General features: G+C 46.5%; 1 protein-coding gene across 1 annotated transcript in view; it reads right to left on the minus strand.

Moving 5' to 3' along the window:
* The window catches only part of SCN4A (sodium voltage-gated channel alpha subunit 4), a 191,949-nt gene that overhangs the window by 66,092 nt on the left and 105,182 nt on the right, over nucleotides 1–20,675 (minus strand). The window contains exons 7-8 of the mRNA XM_075350297.1: nucleotides 9,332–9,619; nucleotides 6,570–6,633 (exon numbers count right to left, since the gene is read on the minus strand). Of these exons, the coding sequence (XP_075206412.1) occupies nucleotides 6,570–6,633; nucleotides 9,332–9,619 (352 nt within the window). The remainder of the gene's footprint in view (nucleotides 1–6,569; nucleotides 6,634–9,331; nucleotides 9,620–20,675) is intronic.

Below are 20,675 nucleotides of genomic sequence, written 5' to 3' on the forward strand. Positions count from 1 at the left end.
GAAATGTGCACAATTCCTACAATTTCTATCAGATATTTTTGTTCAAACCTTCAAATTAAACGTTACAATCTGCACTTGAATTCTGTTGTAGAGATTTCATTTCAAATCCAATGTGGTGGCATGCAGAGCCCAACTCGCGAAAATTGTGTCACTGTCCAAATATTTCTGGACCTAACTGTATGTGTATATATACATAAGAATGTAACAAAGTGGATCATTCACACTCTTGTTTGAATGCAGACTGGCACTTGTGACAATGTTAGACTATATATTAAGGCCCCGTCACACACACAGATAAATCTTTGGCAGATCTGTGGTTGCAGTGAAATCATGGACATATTGTTCCATTTGTACCCAGCCCCAAACCTGGCACTGATTGTCCACAATTTCACTGCAACCACAGATCTGCCACAGATCTGCCACAGATTTATCTGTGTGTGTGACAGGGCCTTTAGTTGTTGAAGACTGTGGAGCTCAAAAGGCGTCCTGAAGGTATGAGGAAAAGTATATGTGACAAAGAGCCACCTGAGTAAAATGCTGTGAATGTTGTGAACAGGGGTAATGCGGATACCGGTCGCGCCACACCAGCGCAACCGGTATCTGCATTACCCCTTTTTACGGCGTGCACAGCATTTTACTCAGGTGGCTTTTTGTCACATATACTTTTCCTCATACCTTCAGAACGCCTTTGAGCTCTATGTTTGGGGTCGTTATCATGTTGGAAAACTGCCCTGTGGCCCAATTTTTGAAGGGAGGAGATAATGCTCTGCTTCAATATGTCACACTACATGTTGCCATTCATGGTTCCCTGAACTATAGCGCCCCACACCAGGCAGCACTCATGCAGCTCCAAACTATGAAACTCCCTCCACCATGCTTGACTTTAGGCAGGACACACTTGTCTTTGTTCTCCTCACCTGGTTGCTGCCACACATGTTTCACACCATCTAAACCAAATCAGTTTATCTTTGCCTCATCAGACCACAGGATGTGGTTCCAGGAATCCATGTCCTTAATGTGCTTGTCTTCAGCAAACTGTTTGTGGGATTTCTTGTGCAGCATCTTTAGAAGAGGCTTCCTTCTGGAACAACAGCCATGCAGACCAATTTGATGTAGTTTGCGGCGTATGGTCTGAGCACTGACAGACAGACCTCTCACCCCTTTAGCCTCTGCAGCAATGTTGGCAGCACTCATACATCTATTTTGAAAAGAAAACCTCTGGATATGATGCTGAGCACGTGCACTGAACTTCTTTGGTCGACCATGGTGAGGCCTGTTCACAGTGAAGCCTGTCTTTTTAAAAGACTGGATTATCTTGGCCATCGTGCTGCACCTTAGGTTCAGGGTGGTAGCAATCTTCCTATAGCCTAGGACATCTTTATGTAAAACAACAATTCTTTTTATCAGATGCTCAGAGAATTCTTTGCCATGAGGAGCCATGCTGAACTTCTACTGACCAGTATGAATGACTGTGTGAGTGATAAACACCAAATGTAACACACCTGCTTCCCACTCACACCTGAGACTTTGTAACACTAATGAGTCACATTACACTGAGTAAGGAAAATGGCTAATTGGGCACAATTTGGCCATTTTCACTTAGGGGAGTACTCAATTTTGTTGAGTTTAGACAATAATGACTGTGTGTTAAGTTACTTATAGGACACATGAAGCACTGACTACATTACATTGTATCAAAGTGTAATATCTTCGTTGTTGTCCTATGAAAAGATATAATAAAATATTTCCAAAAATATGAGGGGTGTACTCAATTTTGTGGTATACTGTATATGCAAACCTTGAACAGTTGAGGAATCAGGAAAAAACATTTGGAAATCATAAACCCCATTCACAATGGAAGCAAACAAAAATACAACAAACAGGAAAGCCCACATAAAATACACTTGAAAATAAGATTAACATAAAAAAGTATAAAGCACAAATGTAAAACATTCAAAGATACCAAAAACTGGACAAAAAAGCACAAATGCAATAGTGAATCAGAACCTAAATTTCAGGAACCATCAGCTAAAAGATAATCTTAGTGCCATAAACTGGGACAATTTCCTTAAAAATAAAAGTACAAAAAGCAAAGAAGACACTCTTATAAGTATCCTGAAAAAGACCTGTGCACAATTTGTAACCTACGGGAATAATCAAAGTAGAAATAGAAGAAAACCAGTATGGCAACAAAGAACTGTAAGGCTATGTGCGTACGTTGCGTACTAGCCCTGCAGAAATTTCTGCAGCGATCTGAAGAGCACATGTGCACTTCAAATTGCTGCAGAAAATGTCCGTAGAGAAAAAAAAAAAAGCCGATTCCATGCGCTCTGCCTGCAGCTCCTGCCATAGACAGAGCAGGAGCTGCCGGCAAAGCGCACGGAAGAAGTGACATGTCACTTCTTAGAACGCAGCGCTTTGGGCAGCAGCCGAAGCGCTGCGCTCTAATACGCCACGTGCGCACGGCCCCTGCACAATCTCCATAAATTATGCAGGGGACGCAGGACGCATTCAGTTACGCTGCGCTACAAAGCGCAGCGTAACTGCATGTATTTACGCAACGTGCGCACATAGTCTAAGGGACCTAACAAATGACAGAAAAAATACATATAGAAAACTGCAGCAAGAGGGTAAAGAGGGTAGTGAAAAGGCACTAAAGTGGTGCTTTAAATCTAAATCCCTTGACCCTTCTTAGGGCTTGCTCACATCTATATATATAATTGTCTAATTCTGTCTGTCTGTATTGGAAATCCCGCGTTGCTGATTGGTCGCACCAGCCGCCTGCGACCAATCAGCAACTGGCGCAGTCCGGCCGCGAATTGGCGCGGGATTTGAACCATGCTTTGCTGATTCGTCTTACAGAGAAACTGCTGCACACAGACAACGCCGCACACAGACACCGCCGCACACAGACACCGCCACACACAGACACCGCCACACACAGAAGCCTCTATATACACCCCAGCAGCCTCTATATACACCAGCATATACACCCCAGCAGCCTCTATATACACCCCAGCAGCCTCTATATACACACCAGCATATACACCCCAGCAGCCTTTATATACACCCCACAAGCCAAAGCCTCTATATACACCCCAGCAGTAGCCTTGCACTTTCTTCTCTTTTCATACTCTGTAGTACTTTCTCCTCCCCTCGCTGGCCCTGCAGGCTGGGAGATGCGGCTGCTTCCCATTTCCTCCGCGGCATGTACCGCTCACCTCTCTGCTCAGCTGCCTCCGGATTGGATGTGGGTGTTGCTGAGGGAGTGGTGTAGGCAGGCCCCTTAGTTACCCAACTGCGGCCTTAGCAACGTGATCATAAATAAACTACATTCTAGAATACCCGATGTGCTAGAATCGGGCCACCATCTAGTTTGCATATAACTGGAAAGAGTGCTATCTGATGTTTTATCGGATGGCACTCACTCCAATGTTATACTATGGGACAGTGAAGGCTGGCATTTTTTTCTTGTGACAATTTGGCATGAGTAAAAAAATTGCTGCATGCTGTGATTGACAGCACATCTTGGATGGTACACACCCATTCAATTCAATGTGTATATCGGACGACATCTGAGTGCACTCCGATATACGCCGAGACAGACAATGGAGAAGATACAGAAATTAATCTCTGCACATGTGATCCAGTTCTCGCATGCAAGAGACTCGGATCACCGTAAAATGACACTTGGCACATATTTGCAGCAGAGTTTGAGCCAAGTGTCATTAGCATATTGCATCCGAGTCTCTTGCATGAAAGAATCATCTGATACTTTATGCCAGTGTGACCCTGGCCCTAAACTCGCCGTCCAGCGGCTTCATCTTCTGTCGCCACAGATCTGGTCAGTCTCAGGCAATTTGTGGCCTATGCTGGTAGCTCACTGGAGGTCACAACTCAATACAAGTGTATGAGAGCCTCGATCTAGCCTAGTTCCTGGTCTCAGAGATGTATTGAGCATTTGTGACGTAGCTTCTGACTTTCGGCCAATCAGAAGTTAGTCACAAGATGGTGCAGCGGGACAAGGGCAACACCAAAAAAACATGAAAACGCTGGAGCGTAAGCATTATACCAGGGGCAGGTGACTTATATTTAATGCCCCACTCTAGCACTTGAAAAAAAACCTGCTCAAGTGGTACTTTAAATAATTACAGAGGAAAAAAATTATGTGAAAAAACAATCCAAGACAGCAAAGATTGAGACACAGAGGCTCATTGCCAAACAAAGTAAAAATAATCCAACAATATTCTTCAACTATATAAGCAGAAGAAACTCAATAATGATAGTGTTGGCCCCCGCAAGAATAGTCTGGGAGAAATGGTGGAAGAGGATAAGGGAAAGGCCAATTCTTCCCTAATTTATTCATGGAAAAAAAATAATGACAGATGACATGATCAGTGATACCAGAAATTCTCCAATAAAGAGAATCTATCAGCAGGTTTTTGTTATATCATCTATATAGCATGATGTAGGAACAGAGATCCTGAATCCAACAATTTATCACTTAGATTACTGGGTGCAGCAGTTGTAACACAATCAGAATTGTTAGATTTAGCCATGTAGCAGAGCTGAGCTCTGTCCCCGCCCACACCAGGCTCTCTATTATAGAGATTGTACATTGATAGTAAGGTGTCAATCAGAGGAGGAGGCATGCCGGACATTGTAGTCTGAACAATGATAAGCCCTGCTGGTTATACAATCATAGCAAATAAACAACAGATGAGACCTTGACAAGACAGGCATGCCTGATGTATATGTTTTAACCCTTGCAGAATGCTGTCTTCAGATTACATAACACAAACCTGCTGACAGATTCCCTTTAAATGTCACCTGCTTAACCCAGCAGAAAATATGGCATCACCGCAAAAACACAAAAGCAGACAAATCACTGGGCCCGGATAGCACCACCCAGGTCCCTGAGTACTGCAGGAATTAAATACAGTGGTAGACCGACCATTATTTCTAACATTCAAGGATTTCATAATAAAAGGGGCTGTACCACATGGCTGGCGCATAGCAAATGTGGTGCCAATGTTCAAAGAGGGTAGGAAAACTGATCCCAGGAAAAATCAGCCTGTAGGACAAAGCTAAACTGGAGCAGGTGCGGAGAAGAGCGACCAATGGGTGGACTGCAACACCAAAACTGGTTTTCAAACTTGAGATTATTCACTTTGGAAAAACTAAGGCTTATGGGTGATCTTATTACAATGTACAAATAAATGACGGGACAGTACAGGGCTCTGCCTAATGAGCTTTTTAAACCTAGGCCTACGAAAGTACTACCTACCAGGTACTGTATAGGCACCATACCATGCCTCAGCCCCTACCTTTATTGGTGCTGTGATACAGACTCGGGAGAGTTGAAACACTATATATTTCTTCACCATTTGTGTATTATACCGACTGTATTAATAAAATACGTCCATTTTGCATCATCCAAGGAGTGTACACTGAATTTGAAGATAGGTCTGATACAGTGACAAGGTGACATCCTCTATGTATTGCAGAAATAAGGTTTAATCAAAATCACACACGGTTATTCTTTACTGTACAAGCAGTGAGACTATGGAACTCTCTGACACATGACTGTAATGGTTGATTCACTCAACAAGTTGAAGAAGGGACTGGATGTATTTTTTGAAGAATATAATATTACAGCTTATGAGTACTAGATTTTGAAGACAGAAAGTTGATCCATGAAACTAGTCTAATTGCTACATGTAGAGCCATTTTCCTCCTAATATGGAGCAATTAGCCACTGCCTTTTGGGTTTTTTACCTTCTTCTGGATCAACACAAACGGTATAGGTTGAACTCAATGAACTTTCAACTTTAAACTTATGAAAATTCAGCCACATTCACTTCAAAAGGGCTAAGGGGTACTTTGCACGTTGCGACATCGCTACTGCGATCTCGTCGGGAGTCAAATCGAAAGTGACGCACATCCGGCGCCGGTAACGACGTCGCAACGTGTAAAGTCTAGAAGCACTGATAAACGATCGCAAAAGCGTCGAAAATCGGTGATCTGTGTAGTGTCGGTCATTTCCATAATTTCACTGCAGCGACAGGTACAATGTTGTTCCTCGTTCCTGCGGCAGCACACATCGCTGTGTATGAAGCCGTAGAAGCGAGGAACATCTCCTTACCTGCGTCCCGCCTGCAATGAGGAAGGAAGGAGGTGGGAGGGAAGTTTACGTCCCGCTCATCTCCGCCCCTCCGCTTCTATTGGCCGCCTGACGTGTGACGTCACTCCTTAGGAAGGAGGCGAGTCGCCGGCCAGAGCGACGTCACAGGGCAGGTAAGTGCGTGTGAAGCTGCCGTAGCGATAATGTTCGCTACGGCAGCTATCACAAGATATCGCATGTGCGACGGGGGCGGGTACTATCGCACTCGGCATTGCTACAATTGGCTGGCGATGTCGCAGCGTGCAAAGTACCCCTAAGATGTAATACCAGACCAAGACCAAGGACAAAAAAGGCAATGTGTCTGTAATAAAAGCAGCATTTTTTGTCTTATCCTCTACTACCTCTCTCGCTAACTTCAATTCCATGTAGAGAAAATAAGACTTACCCACTGTCACTGCTGTTCCCACACAAAAGAGCATCCAGCGCTCCATCCAAGTAGTAAAAGTTAGCTAGAGTGACAAAGAATAAAGAGTAAAGAAGGAAACATAACATACATTTTCTAAAACATTACTTTTCTTTATAGCCTATGTTCACTTTGTTTGCAGATTGTTTCACTATTTGTATACAGTATACCACAAAAGTGAGTATACCCCTCTCATTTTTGTAATTTTTTTTATTATATCTTTTCATAGGACAACACTGAAGATATGACACTTTGATATAATGTAAAGTAGTCAGTGTACAGCTTGTATAACAGTGTAAATTTGGTATGCGCTCTAAATAACGTAACACACAGCCATTAATGTCTAAACCTCTATCAACAAAAGTGAGTACACCCATAAGTGAAAATGGCCAAATTGTGCCCAATTAGCCATTTTCCCTCTCCAGTGTCATGTGACTCATTAGTGTTACAAAGTCTCAGGTGTGAATGGGGAGCAGGTATGTTACATTTGGTGTTATCTCTCACACACTCTCTCATAGTGGTCACTGGAAGTTCAACATGGCACCTCATGGCAAAGAATTCTCTGAGGAACTGAAATAAAAGAATTATATGTAATAGATGGCCTAGGCTGTAAGAAGAGTGCCAACACCCTGAAACGGAGCCACAACATGGTGGCCAAGACCATATAGCAGTTTAACAAGACAGATTCCATTCAGAACAAACCTCGCCATGGTCGGCCAAAGGAGCTGAGTACATGTACTCAGTGTCATATCTAGAGGCTGTCTTTTCAAAATAGACGTATGAGTGCTGCCAGCATTGCTGTAGAGGATAAAGGGGTAGAGGGTTCAGTCAGTGAGTGCTCAGACCAAATGTCACACACTGCATCAAATTGCTCAAGTGCTTCTTGCCTACAGTCAAACATGGTGGTGGGAGTCTCATTGTGGGGGGAGTCTCATGATTTGGGGATGCATGAGTGCTGCTGGCTGAGGGGAGCTACAGTTCATTGAGGAAACCACGAATCCCAACATGTACAGTGATGTACTGAAGCAGAGCAGGATTCTCTCCCATCAGAAATTGGGCCGCAGGGCAGTATTCCAATATAACAACCTCTATCACAGCTCCAAGACGACAACTGCCTTGCTAAAGAAACTGAGCAAAAAGGTGCTGGACTGGCCAAGCATGTCTCCAGACCTAAACCTTATTGAGCATCTGTGGGGCATCCTCAAACAGAAGGTGGAGGAGTGCAAGGTCTCTAACATCCACCAGCTCTGTGATGTCCACACTTTTGTTACAAGCGATTTTCACATTAATTGCTGTATTGAGTTATTTACACCAAATTTACACTATTATACAAGTCTGTACACTGACTACTTTACATTGTATCAAATTATCGTGTCCTCAGTGTTGTCCCAGGAAAATATATAATAAAATATTTACAAAAATGTGATGGGGTGTACTGACTTTTTGTGATATACTCTATAATTCTGAATTCCTGAAGGAACTTCCTGAGATAAACAACTAAACCTAGTTGGGTGGATTTGTAAAAATGCTAGAACTTAGAAAAACTTCCACTGCTGCCCATAGTAATCAAGCAAGGTGCAGCTTCCCTTTAACTCTGTAATTTTAGGAAATAAAAGCCGAGACATACATTTTTACTTTTAGATAATTTTGATAAATTAGGTCCATGTTCCAATTTTTTTTCACATCTTGATCCCCAGTCTACAGTTTGCATAGACATAGTAGGCAACTGTCCTGGATTTCGTAGGTGTCAATAGGAAGTGAAACTTATGTAATCCCTGCCTAAAAGTGGGCATTCTGGGGGTGTGCTATGGGTGTTTTTTGAAGGGGGCAGAGTTAACAGCAGACTTAAACAAGCCCAGAAATATTGCAACAATGCACGTTGATGTGAGCTCTATATATAGCATCCCCTATAATCACCGTCCAGGTTTCGTCCAGAGTGGCGCTAATAATGACTTCATTTGCCTCCCTAGTCATCCACAATGACACCATTTACCATCGATGTCATCAACAATGACGTTATTTGCCACCCCAGTCATCCACAATGACATCATTTACCATCGAGGTCATCAACAATGACGTTAGTTGCCACCCCAGTCATCCACAATGACATCATTTACCATTGAGGTCATCAATAATAATGTTATTTGCCACCCCAGTCAACAACAATGACTTCAGTCACCCCTTCGATCATTTGATGCAATATCTCAAAGATATTGTGACAGAGCAGTGTCTCTTGACTCCTTCCCTACAGATAGTGTTGGGGGGGAAGGGAACGGTAGTTTGAAGAATTTGGCTGAGGCTTTTTCCCCTCCTCACAATAAAGAAAGGCAAACATTTATATGTACAAGGTAGTCAGGAGACATAGGCCCGATTCTTCAAAACCAGCCGTGTTCATGCCACTCTGGAATGAAGGGTGACGACAAGTTGGCATTAGATGCTCCCGAATGATTTAGAAGCATATGTCTCACAAACGGTGTGCGCCTCCATATTTCTCACCACAAATCTTACTTAAGTTAAAGGCTGGAGTAAGATTTCTGGCGTAAGACCGACCACAGCTTATCATGAATTAGTTGGACTGTGGCGTCCCATCTTCGTCCTACCCCCGCATACCCCCTTTTGGTAGAGTTGGAGGTGAAACTTGTTTTAAACCACCAAAAGTCACAAAAGTATTGCATTAAAAGTTATCATGCACTTTAAATAATTAAGCTTTCATGGCTTTGCACTGAATTTGTGATTTCACTTACACTCATCATCGAGGTACGCAGACCAGTCTATGGATATGTTGGTGAACATGTCAGTATTATTGTATAAGGTCGAGTTGTCATCAAAATCCATAGAATTGATGGTCATATTTCTGTAATAGTCATATGCTTCCTGAGGGGGAGGCCAGCGGACACACTTCTGTCTGAGATTTCCCATAAACAGCTGAAGGCCAATTAGTGCAAAAACGGCTAAACAGAAGACAGTGAGAATCATCACATCTGCCAGCTTTTTCACAGATTGAATGAGGGCTCCAACAATCGTCTTCAAGCCTGGAACAGGTAAAGTGGATTATAGGTTATTTTACAACACCCAATGTCTAATCACGAAAAACGGTCATTTGGAAACATGAGCTACAGTCAACGGATGAGAATTGTGATCACGTGGACCAGTCAAGGTGGAAATACGTGCATAAAATCTCACTCTGGGGCACATTTGTATATAGTCTGTATATTCTCCTCGGTGCATAAAGGCTCTGTTGTTAGTACTACCTGACGAGCATCACTGAGGATCTGGTTATGGAAAATTAGGTTCCTTTTAGGAGCTACTAGAGACTACCACACTCCGAACCACCTAAGAGAAATGGTCCTAGTGGTCCTGGAGGGATGATATCGCAGTATGGAATCTCAATACCCATTAAATGGAACTTCAATTTGGCCCCTTAGCAGTTATATGGGATAACTCTACATTTCCCCATGCTCCCCTTGGGTATTATTTGGAGTTTTATGTTCTTTCCATGTATCCGTGTTTTTCTTCTAAGTTCTATGGTTTCCTCACACATGTGGCATATGGCATATGAACATATGAGAAGGAATATTCCTTTAAATTTCCTCTAGAATCTATGTGTGTGTTTCAGCTAGGGAAAGTAGATTATGGGCCACATTAGGAATAAGACATGACAGGCATGATTAAAAGCTGTGATGGTGCCACAGAATAGTTTGGCACAGTAAAAGCCACAGGAACAGAGGTGTACCTTTAGTGGTGCAGGGGCTAAAGTTGCTACCAGTGCCTGGGAAATTTGCCCCCCTTGGCCAATATGAAAAGACCAGTTTGACTAAAGGCCAGTTTTGCATTGGGGCTGACAAGTTTCAAGTTATGTTACCGCACAGGAATATAAACAGTTGAAACCAGAAGTTTATGTCGCAGGTGGAGGAGGGGACGCTGCGCTCTCCCACTGCTCGGGTCCGGCTGCCGCTGCTGCTGCGGCCTGCTGCTGCTCGGTGGCTCGAGCAATGAGCCGGATCCCGGGGACTCGAGCGGCACTCCTCGCCCATGAGTGAAAGGGGTTTGGTTTTTGGGATAGTTTATTGTCCGTGTCGCCACCCACGGTTGTGGTGATTGTAGGGACACCCCCGCTGCTCTGTATGGGAATCCCGGGAGCGGTGACAGGGAGCAGCAAAGTTGTTAGTTCTCCCCTCCGTGGGTAGGGGGTGGTTGTCCCGGGGCCCAGTGATGAGTTGGGGGATGAGGGATGGCGGGGCCGGTGCAGGGCTTGGTGGGGTGCAGGGACGCGGGGGCAGCGCTGTGCCTCACGGCACTGTGGTACTCACTCAGCCTGAGACGGTGACACAGTTCTCGGTAAAACACACGGCTGGAAAGATGGTTCCCACGGACGGCTGCTGTTGCTTTTCCCCGGTAGTTGACGGTGACGGTCCCTTTTCCTGCACCTAAGTCTATGTTGGTAGCGATGGGTTCCCACCGGTAACCTGCTCCCCGGCTCGGATATGTGCCAGAGGAGCCCCTCTTTGCCCGCAGGCGCTGGCCCTGAGAAACTGGTGCCTTGGCGGTGGCGGTGTCTCTCTCTAACGGTTGGACTGTTGCCTTCAATCGGGACTCGGTTGTTGGGAGACCCAGAGGTCCCCTTCACTGACGGATTTGGCAAATTCACGGCGACTCCTAGCCTTGCCGGGATCCGAAAGGCCCCTGCCAATGGTGCTGGCTTCTCTTCGTATACCGCTCCGGTACCGCCGGGCCACCACCCGTCCACGGTCCTTTCGGCAACCTCCAAGTAGCCTCTCCTGCAGACGGTCACCGCCGTCTGCTGACCTTGCTGTTCTCAGTCCGGGGCACACACCCGGACCAACTTCAGGCTTTCTCAACTGTCACTTTCTCAGTCACTACTCTCACTGTCCTCCTTCTCCTTCCTCTCTTGCTCCTCTCACTTCCTCCTCCAAACTCTAACTCTATCTAAAACCTTCTGCCTGGTTTTCCCGCCTCCAGGGCTCTGTACTCCTCGGTGGGTGGAGCCAACCGCCTGGCCCACCCCCTGGTGTGGACATCAGCCCCTGGAGGAAGGCAACAAGGATTTTTGTGTAGCTTTGGTGTACCTATCCGGGGTGTAGGGTGTGGTGGTGTTATGACCTGTGACCCCTGGCTTGCCCAGGGCGTCACATTTACATACACTATATACCAGGGTTCCCCAACTCCAGTCCTCGAGGGCCGCCAACAGTGCATGTTTTCAGGATTTCCTTAGCATTGCACAGGTGTTGGAATCATCAACTGTGCAGGTGATTAAATTATCACCTGTGCAATACTAAGGAAATCCTGAAAACCTGCACTGTTGGCGGCCCTTGAGGACTGGAATTGGGGACCCATGCTATATACTGTCTAAAAAGACACATATGCATGTTTTTCTCACTACCTTTCCCGTTTTAGGTCAATTAGGATTACCAAAATTACTTGTATTTGCCAAATGCCAGAATAATGAGAGAGAACATTTTAAGGCATGTCTATTACTTTCTGCAAAGTCAAAAGTTTAGTATTTGGTACCATTGCCCACTGTATGTGCCTTGGGTCAAACGTTTTGGATATCCTTCCACAAGCTTCTCACAATAGTTCATAGTAATCAGAAGTTTGCATACACTATCTAAAAAGACACATCTGCATGTTTTTCTCACCATCTGACATGAAATCAGAATAAACCTTTCCTGTGTTAGATCAATTAGCAACCAAAATTATTTATATCTGCCAAATGCAGAATAATGAGAGAGAGAGAGTGTTTTAAAGCATTGTTATTACTTTTTCCAATGTCAAGATTTTATATATATTTCATTAGTATTTGGTACCATTGTCCTTAAACTGTATGATTTGGGTCAAATATTTTGAATATCCTTCCCCAAGCTTCTCACAATGGTTGGTAGGAATTTGGGCCTATTACTCCTGACAGAACTGGTGTAACTGAGCCATGTTTGTAGGTCGCCTTGCTCATGTTGAGGAGAGCCATAAGATTAAATACTTAATTAACCTCTTGACAAGGGATTGTGGGAAATGTCGATTTGCCTTACATAATTCAGGGTTCAGATCATATACATGACACAGATATAAAGATGGCTGCTATTGCCTGTTTCTCCACACCTTGCCTGGAATGCAAGGAATGTCCAGATGAAAGAAGACCACCATATAAGGGAAGACAGACCAAACCATCAGCATGGATGCACCAGATGACGTCCCTCCCATCATCATGGTTTCATCCACTGAAGTCAGACCCGCCCATCAACAGCAACACGGATCTCCCCATTGGCTAGCTCATGAACTGTCCCACTAAATGTGCATATCTGAACTTGTGTACGCCCCTAGCCTATATCAAGAGGATGCATGCTCTTCTCTGTCTGTTTTTTTGGTGCCATTTTCTATTGTGACCAAGAAGAGATTACACATCCGACTGTGTCTGGTGTGGATTCTTTTATGCATGCACTTGGCCCATATCAATTCGGCCAGGCAGTAGGCAACTAGTGATCTCTGGTTAAGAGTTCACCTTAACACTCACACCTGCCTTTTCAGCTTTTCCCATACATTTTCAATAGGATTGAGATCAGGGCTCTGTGATGGCCACTCCAAAACATTGACTCTGTTATCCTTAAGCCACTTTGTAACCAGTGGGGCAGTATGCTTTGCGTCATTGTCCATTTGGAAGACCCATTTCCGCCCAAGCTTTACATTCCTGGCTGATGTCTTGAGATGTTGCTTCAGTATTGCCAGCCGCATAATCTTCTTTCCTCATGCCATTTATTTTGTGAATTGCACCAGTACCTCCTACAGCAAAACAACCCCACAACATGATGCTGCAAGCCCTGTGTTTCACAGTTGGAATAGTGTTCTTAGGTTTCAAAGCTCTTCCCTTTTTCCTCCAAGCATAACGATGGTCATTATGGTCAAACAGTTCAATTTTAGTTTCGTCAGACCACAGGACATGTCTCCAAAAATTTAGGTCTTTGTTCCAGTGTGCATTTACAAACATTAATCTGGCTTTTTGATGTTTATTTTGGAGTAATGGCTTCTTGGCAGAGTGGTCTTTAAGACAGTGTTGATACAGTACTTGTTTCAGTGTAGATAATTACACAATAATACCAGCATCTTCACAAGGTCTTTTGCTTTTGTTCTTGGGTTGATATGCACAATTCTAACCAAAGCACATTCATCTCTGGTACACAGAACCAGTCTCCTTCCTGAGCAGTATGATGGCTGGACATTCCCATCTTGTTTGTACTTGCATAGAATTGTTTGTACAGATGAACGAGGCACCTTCAGGTATTTGAAATTGCACCCCATGATGAACCAGACTTGTGCAAGTCTACAATTCTCTTCCTGAGAGCTTGTCTGATTTATTTCGATTTTCCCATGGTGCTACACAAAGAAGCAGTGTGTTTCAGGTGTGCATTAAAGTACATCCGCAGGTGTGTGTCTATTTACTCAGATGTTGCAAATAAACCTATCAAAAGCTTCGAAAGACATGACATCATCATATGGGCTTTCCCATATTGTTTAACCCCTTCACGACCATGGACGGAAAGATCCGTCATGGTGCCCTGGGCCTTAACGACCAAGGACGGATCTTTCCGTCATGGCGTAATCGCGGCACCGGAGCCTCCGGTGACTGCGAAAAGTTAGCATAAACCGCAGATTCGGGGAGGAGGGGACCTGTACCTGACCTCAGGAGGAGTGGTGCCTCCTCCCCGGACCTACGGAGGCTGTGATTGGCTGACAAACGCCGTTCAACCAATCACAGCCACTGTAATGTTCCAGCCATTTAAAATGACTGAAACATTGAATATAGCTATAGCACTGGCCATTGGCTGGAGCTGGGTGACCTCACTGGATCACCCTCCCCCAGCTCCAGTAGCTCTGATTGGAGAGATCGGCCTTGTGACTGCTCTCTCCAATCACAGTTGACCTGTTGCCGGTGACCGCCCCCATCGGCTTCACTTGTCGGCCCTGCAGCACGCCAGCACAGTGAGTGTATACAGTGCAATGGCAGGGCGACAAGATCCGGTCCCATGCTGTTATGTGACCGGAGCATGTATGAAACCGGCCTCCCGATCCGCCGCCGCTGCCCTCCGCGATCTACCACCCGCACCCCCACCCCTCGTATCTGCTGCCCGCACCCTCACCCCCGACACCTCCCGATCCGCCGCTGCCCTCCGCGATCTGCCACCCGATCTGCTGCCCGCACCCCCACCCCTCGTATCTGCTGCCCGCACCCTCACCTCCCGATCCGCCGCTGCCCTCGGCGATCTGCCACCCGATCTGCTGCCCGCACCCCCACCCCTCGTATCTGCTGCCCGCACCCTCACCTCCTGATCCGCCGCTGCCCTCCGCGATCTGCCACCCGATCTGCTGCCTGCACCCCCACCCCTCGTATCTGCTGCCCGCACCCTCACCCCCACACCTCCCGATCCGCCGCCCTCCATCTGCCACAGTGCCACCGCTCCCCCCGATCTGCTGCCCGGCCCCTTTCCCTTGTGATCGGCTGTTCGTCCCCTCACCTCCGTGATGTGCTGCCAGCCCCCTCCACTCGAGATCGGCTGCCCGCTTCCTCCTCCGTTATGTGCTGCCCGGCCCCGCCCCCTCTCCATTATGTGCTGCCCGGCCCCGCCCCCTCTCCTCCGTTATGTGCTGCCCGGCACCGCCCCCTCTCCTCCGTTATGTGCTGCGCGCCCCCTCTCCGTTATGTGCTGCCCGTCCCCTGCCCTCCGTTATATGCTGCGCGCCCCCTCTACTTTGTTATGTGCCGCCCGCTCCTCCCCACCTCTCACCCCCGTGATCGGCTACTCGCCCCCTCCCCTGTCACCCCCGTTATGTGCGCTCCCTCCCCTGTCACCCCCGTGATGTGCGCTCCCTCCCCTGTCACCCCCGTGATGTGCGCTCCCTCCCCTGTCACCCCCGTGATGTGCGCTCCCTCCACTGTCACCCCCATGATGTGCGCTCCCTCCCCTGTCACCCCCGTGATGTGTGCTCCCTCACCTGTCACCCCCGTGATGTGCGCTCCCTCCCCTGTCACCCCCGTGATGTGCGCTCCCTCACCTGTCACCCCCGTGATGTGCGCTCCCTCACCTGTCACCCCCGTGATGTGCGCTCCCTCCCCTGTCACCCCCGTTATGTGCGCTCCCTCCCCTGTCACCCCCGTGATGTGCGCTCCCTCCCCTGTCACCCCCGTTATGTGTGCTCCCTTCCCTGTCACCCCCGTGATGTGCGCTCCCTCACCTGTCACCGCCGTGATCTGTGCTCCCTCCCCTGTCACCCCCGTGATGTGCGCTCCCTCACCTGTCACCCCCGTGATGTGTGCTCCCTCACCTGTCACCCCCGTGATGTGCGCTCCCTCACCTGTCACCCCGTGATGTGCGCTCCCTCACCTGTCACCCCGTGATCTGTGCTCCCTCACCTGTCACCCCCGTGATCTGTGCTCCCCTCCCCTGTCACCCCCGTGATGTGCGCTCCCTCCCCTGTCACCCCCATGATGTACGCTCCCTCCCCTGTCACCCCCATGATGTGCGCTCCCTCCCCTGTCACCCCCGTGATGTGCGCTCCCTCCCCTGTCACCCTGTGATCTGTGCTCCCTCACCTGTCACCCCCGTGATCTGTGCTCTCTCACCTGTCACCCCCGTGATCTGTGCTCCCTCACCTGTCACCCCCGTGATCTGCTGTCCGCTCTCCCTCACCTGTCACTCCCGTGATCTGCTGTCCGCTCTCCCTCACCTCTCACCCCCGTGATCTGTGCTCTGCTCACCTGTCTCCTCCGTGATCTGCGCTGCGCTCCCTCTTCCACCTCTCACCCTCCCCGATCTGCTGCCTCCTTCATCTCCTGTGATCCAGCTGCCTAGATCCATCCTGTAGGGTAACTATCCCCAATCTCACCTCCCATTCCCCTTCCCCCCATCCCACCCATCCCCCCTCCCCCCATCCTCTGCCGCTCCTGCATCCACTGCGCCCTCTCCCATCCGCCCCCACCCTATCCCAACCGCCGTCTCACAATCACAGATGCTCCCTTTATATGCCGCCCCCCCCATCTGCCGCTGTTTTTTTTTTCTATGCCATGGGGGTCTAGTTTCCAAAATGGGGTCACATGTGGGGGAGCTCCACTGTTTCGGCACCTCAGGGGGTCTCCAAACACAGCATGGAATACGCTAATTATCCCAGACAATTTTGCGTTTGAAACGTCAAATGACGCTCCTTGCATTCCGAGCCCTGCTGCGCACCCAAACATTTGATTTCCACAACATATGAGGTGTCTGTGTACTCAGGAGAAATTGCACAATACATTTTATGGTGCAATTTTTCCTGATACCCTTGTGAAAAAAAAGCTACCTGGTTGAAGTAACAATTTTGTGGTAAAAAAATTTTTTTTTATTTTCATGGCTCAACTCTATTAACTTTTGTGAAGCCGCCAGAGGCTCAAAGTGCTCAATAAACATCTAGATAAATTCCATGATGGGTCTAGTTTCCAAAATGGGGTCACATGTGGGGGAGCTCTACTGTTTCGGCACCTCAGGGGCTCTCCAAACGCAACATGGTGCGGCTAACGATTCCAGCTAATTTTCTGTTCAAAAAAGTTAAATGGCGCTCCTTCCCTTCCGAGTCCTGCTGTGCGCCCAAACAGTGGTTTTTCGCCACATATGAGGTATCTGCGTGCCCAACAAATTTTGGGGGTTCATTTAATCCTGCCATCCTTGTGAATATGCAATATTTGAGGCTAAATTAACATTTTTGTTGCAAAAAGTAAAATGTTCATTTTTTCCTTCCACATTGCTTTAGTCACTGTGAAGCACCTGAAGGGTTAATAAGCATCTTGAATGTGGTTTTGAGTAGCCTGAGGGGTGCCGTTTTTGGAATGGTGTCACTTTTGGGTGTTTTGTGTCATGTAGACCTTTCAAAATCGCTTCAAATGTGATGTGGTCCCTAAAAAAAGTGGCTTTGTAAATTTTGTTGTAAAAATGAGAAATTGCTCATAAACCTTGAACCCCTATAACTTCCTTAATTTTTTTTTTTTCCCCAAAATTTTTCTGATGTAAAGTAGACATGTGGGAAATGTTATTTATTAATTATTTTGTGTCATATGTCTCGTTGGTTTTAGAGCATAAAAATTCAAAGTTTGAAAATTACAATATTTTCAAAATTTTCGCGAAATTTCCATTTTTTTCACAAAGAAACGCAAAAAATATCGGCCTAAATTTACCACTAACATGAAGCCCAATATGTCACGAAAAAACAATCTCAGAATCACCGGGATCCGCTGAAGCGTTCCAGAGTTATAACCTCATAAAGTGACACTGGTCAAAATTGCAAAAATTTGCCTGGTCTTTAGGGTCAAAATAGGCTTGTGGCTGAAGGGGTTAAAAGCATAGTACTCTCAGCGTATGTAAACTTTTGACTTTGCAGAAAGTAATAAAAATGCCTTAAAACATTCTCTCTGTCACTATCTCTCTCTCATTATTCCGGCATTTGGCAAATATAAATAATTTTGGTTCTTAATAGCCCTAAGGCTATGTGCCCACGCTAGAATGTCCCTGCGGATTTTTTTGCCTGAAAATCCGCGACTTTCGCGGCAAATCCGCACCCGCGGATTTGCCGCGAATTTACCGCGGATTTACCGCGGATTTGCCGCGGATATTGATGCGGATTTCATTTTTTTTTTTCCCCATTCAAAACCAAAAATCCGCACCAAATCTGCACCAAACAATTGACATGCTGCAGATTTTTCCGGATCAAAATCCGTGGCAAATCCGCAGCGGAAAAATCCGCAGCATGGGCACAGCATTTCCAAAATGCCATTGAAATGGCTTGGAAGTGCTGCTGCTGCAGATTTTCGGCAAATCCGCGGTAAATCCGCGGCAAAATCCGCGGCAAATCCGCGGCAAATCCTGTAGCGTGGGCACATAGCCTAAAACGGGAAAGGCTTATCCTGATTTCATGTCAGTTACTGAGAAAAACATGCAGAGGTGTCTTTTTAGATAATGTATGTAAACTTCTGGTTTCAACTGTATATGTGTCCCAGCAAATATCTCAAAATACTATGGACGGATAGGTAATGTGCAATATCATAACCTCCCAATTATTAGCTCCACATCAAACTACATGAGTCGTATTAAATTTTGACAGGTGAACCGAATGTTCTCTACTTGAGTTAATCGAACCTGAGACTCGGAGTTCGGGTGCTTTACGTATGCAAACCACTCGTGTGAGCATCGCTGTACTCGGGTACGCTCGGTGCTCAGCTGAATGTGAGCTGCTTGCAGTGTCTGAACGGCTCGCACTGGGGGTAATAGCAGCATGATTATTAGATGTAGTGTGCACCCCAAAACAATTTTGAAAAACCCCACCCACCTGCCCCCCAGAAGTGATCTGTTTATGGCTTTCTGCATGTGGGTGGAGACCCAAACTGCCCAATTAGTGCCAATGGGCACAATTCTACCTCTTTTGTAAGTAGAAGTCGGCCCCTTTACCTCTTGGGCCCCTGTGTGGTTGCACAGGTTGCACCAATGGTATGCCTGCCCTTGTGTAGGAGCTATATAAGGAGCAAGAAAAGGAAGAGAAATTCCTGACATCTTACTAACTAAAATAGGGACACAAGCAAAATTCAATTAAGGGTTATGAATAAGCACTGGAGGTTATTGGGGGTCAGGGCAGTAAGGAAACAAACATGGACAATTCGTGTAAATGATACTGAAGACAACCGGTGCGGAGGTGTGAATCTGTGAAACTGATACTAACAGCTTGGTGTTAACTATTTAATGACAAGATGTGTTACATAAAGTTCCAAATGGGGAAAACGTTATTTCACAATCTATAGAAACCCTATGTATGTAATGCAATAGATGTAACCGTGCTAAACATCTATATTATAAAGATATGTAATACAAAATTATAGAGAGCTATGGTTCCATTTTGTACCTCCGTATTTATTCACATACTGTCCTGCAAAAATAATAATCATGACGTATGTATTAGATGCTAAATGATGGAGGTATTGTCCCATTAAAGCAATACTTTTAGGAGATAATAAAGTACCAATTTGGATGCAATATATGGTAGCACACGGGTGATAACACAGATCAATAAAGACTCTACGTGCCAAGTAAAGGGCCCCATATACATCAGCTAAAAATCGTTCAAATCCGCATATTTCAGTGGAATGGGTTAACCGTAGGATTTGTATTTAGACCTCCTGATTCTTCAGATAATGTCAGGAAGAATTGTGCAGTTGGAATTTTAATGGCCAGTCTTTTTGTTCTCCATAAGGTAAAGGCCCAGTCACACTAAACAACTTACCAGCAATCCCAACAACGATCCAACCTGATAGGGATCGCTGATAAGTTGCTAGGAGGTTGCTGGTGAGATGTCACACTGCGACGCTCCAACGATCCCACCAGCAACCTGCCCTGGCAGGGATCGCTGGAGCGTGGCTACACGAGTTGCTGGTGAGCTCACCAGCAACCAGTGACCAGCCCCCAGCCAGCAGCGCCGCGTGGAAGCGATGCTGCGCTTGGTAACTAAGGTAAATATCGGGTAACCAACCCGATATTTACCTTGGTTACCAGCGCACACCGCTTAGCGCTGGCTCCCTGCTCTCCTAGCTACAGTACACATGGGGTTAATTACCCAATGTGTACTGCAGCTACATGTGCAGAGAGCAGGGAGCTGCGCACACTGCTTAGCGCTGGCTCCCTGCTCCCTGCTCTCCTAGCTACAGCACACATCGGGTTAATGACCCGATGTGTACTGCAGCTACATGTGCACAGAGCAGGAGCCAGCACTGACAGCTGAGAGCGCTGACGCTGGTAACGCAGGTAAATATCGGGTAACCAAGGTAAAGGCTTCTTGGTTACCCGATGTTTACAGTGGTTACCAGTGTCCGCAGAAGCCGGCTCCTGCTGCCTGCACATTTAGTTGTTGCTCTGTCGCTGTCACACACAGCGATGTGTGCTTCACAGCGGGAGAGCAACAACTAAAAAATGGTCCAGGACATTCAGCAACAACCAACGACCTCACAGCAGGGGCCAGGTTGTTGCTGGATGTCACACACAGCAACATCACGAGCAACATCGCTGTTACGTC

This window comes from Anomaloglossus baeobatrachus, chromosome 5 (genome assembly GCF_048569485.1).
Source record: "Anomaloglossus baeobatrachus isolate aAnoBae1 chromosome 5, aAnoBae1.hap1, whole genome shotgun sequence".
Taxonomy (NCBI): Eukaryota; Metazoa; Chordata; class Amphibia; order Anura; family Aromobatidae; genus Anomaloglossus; species Anomaloglossus baeobatrachus.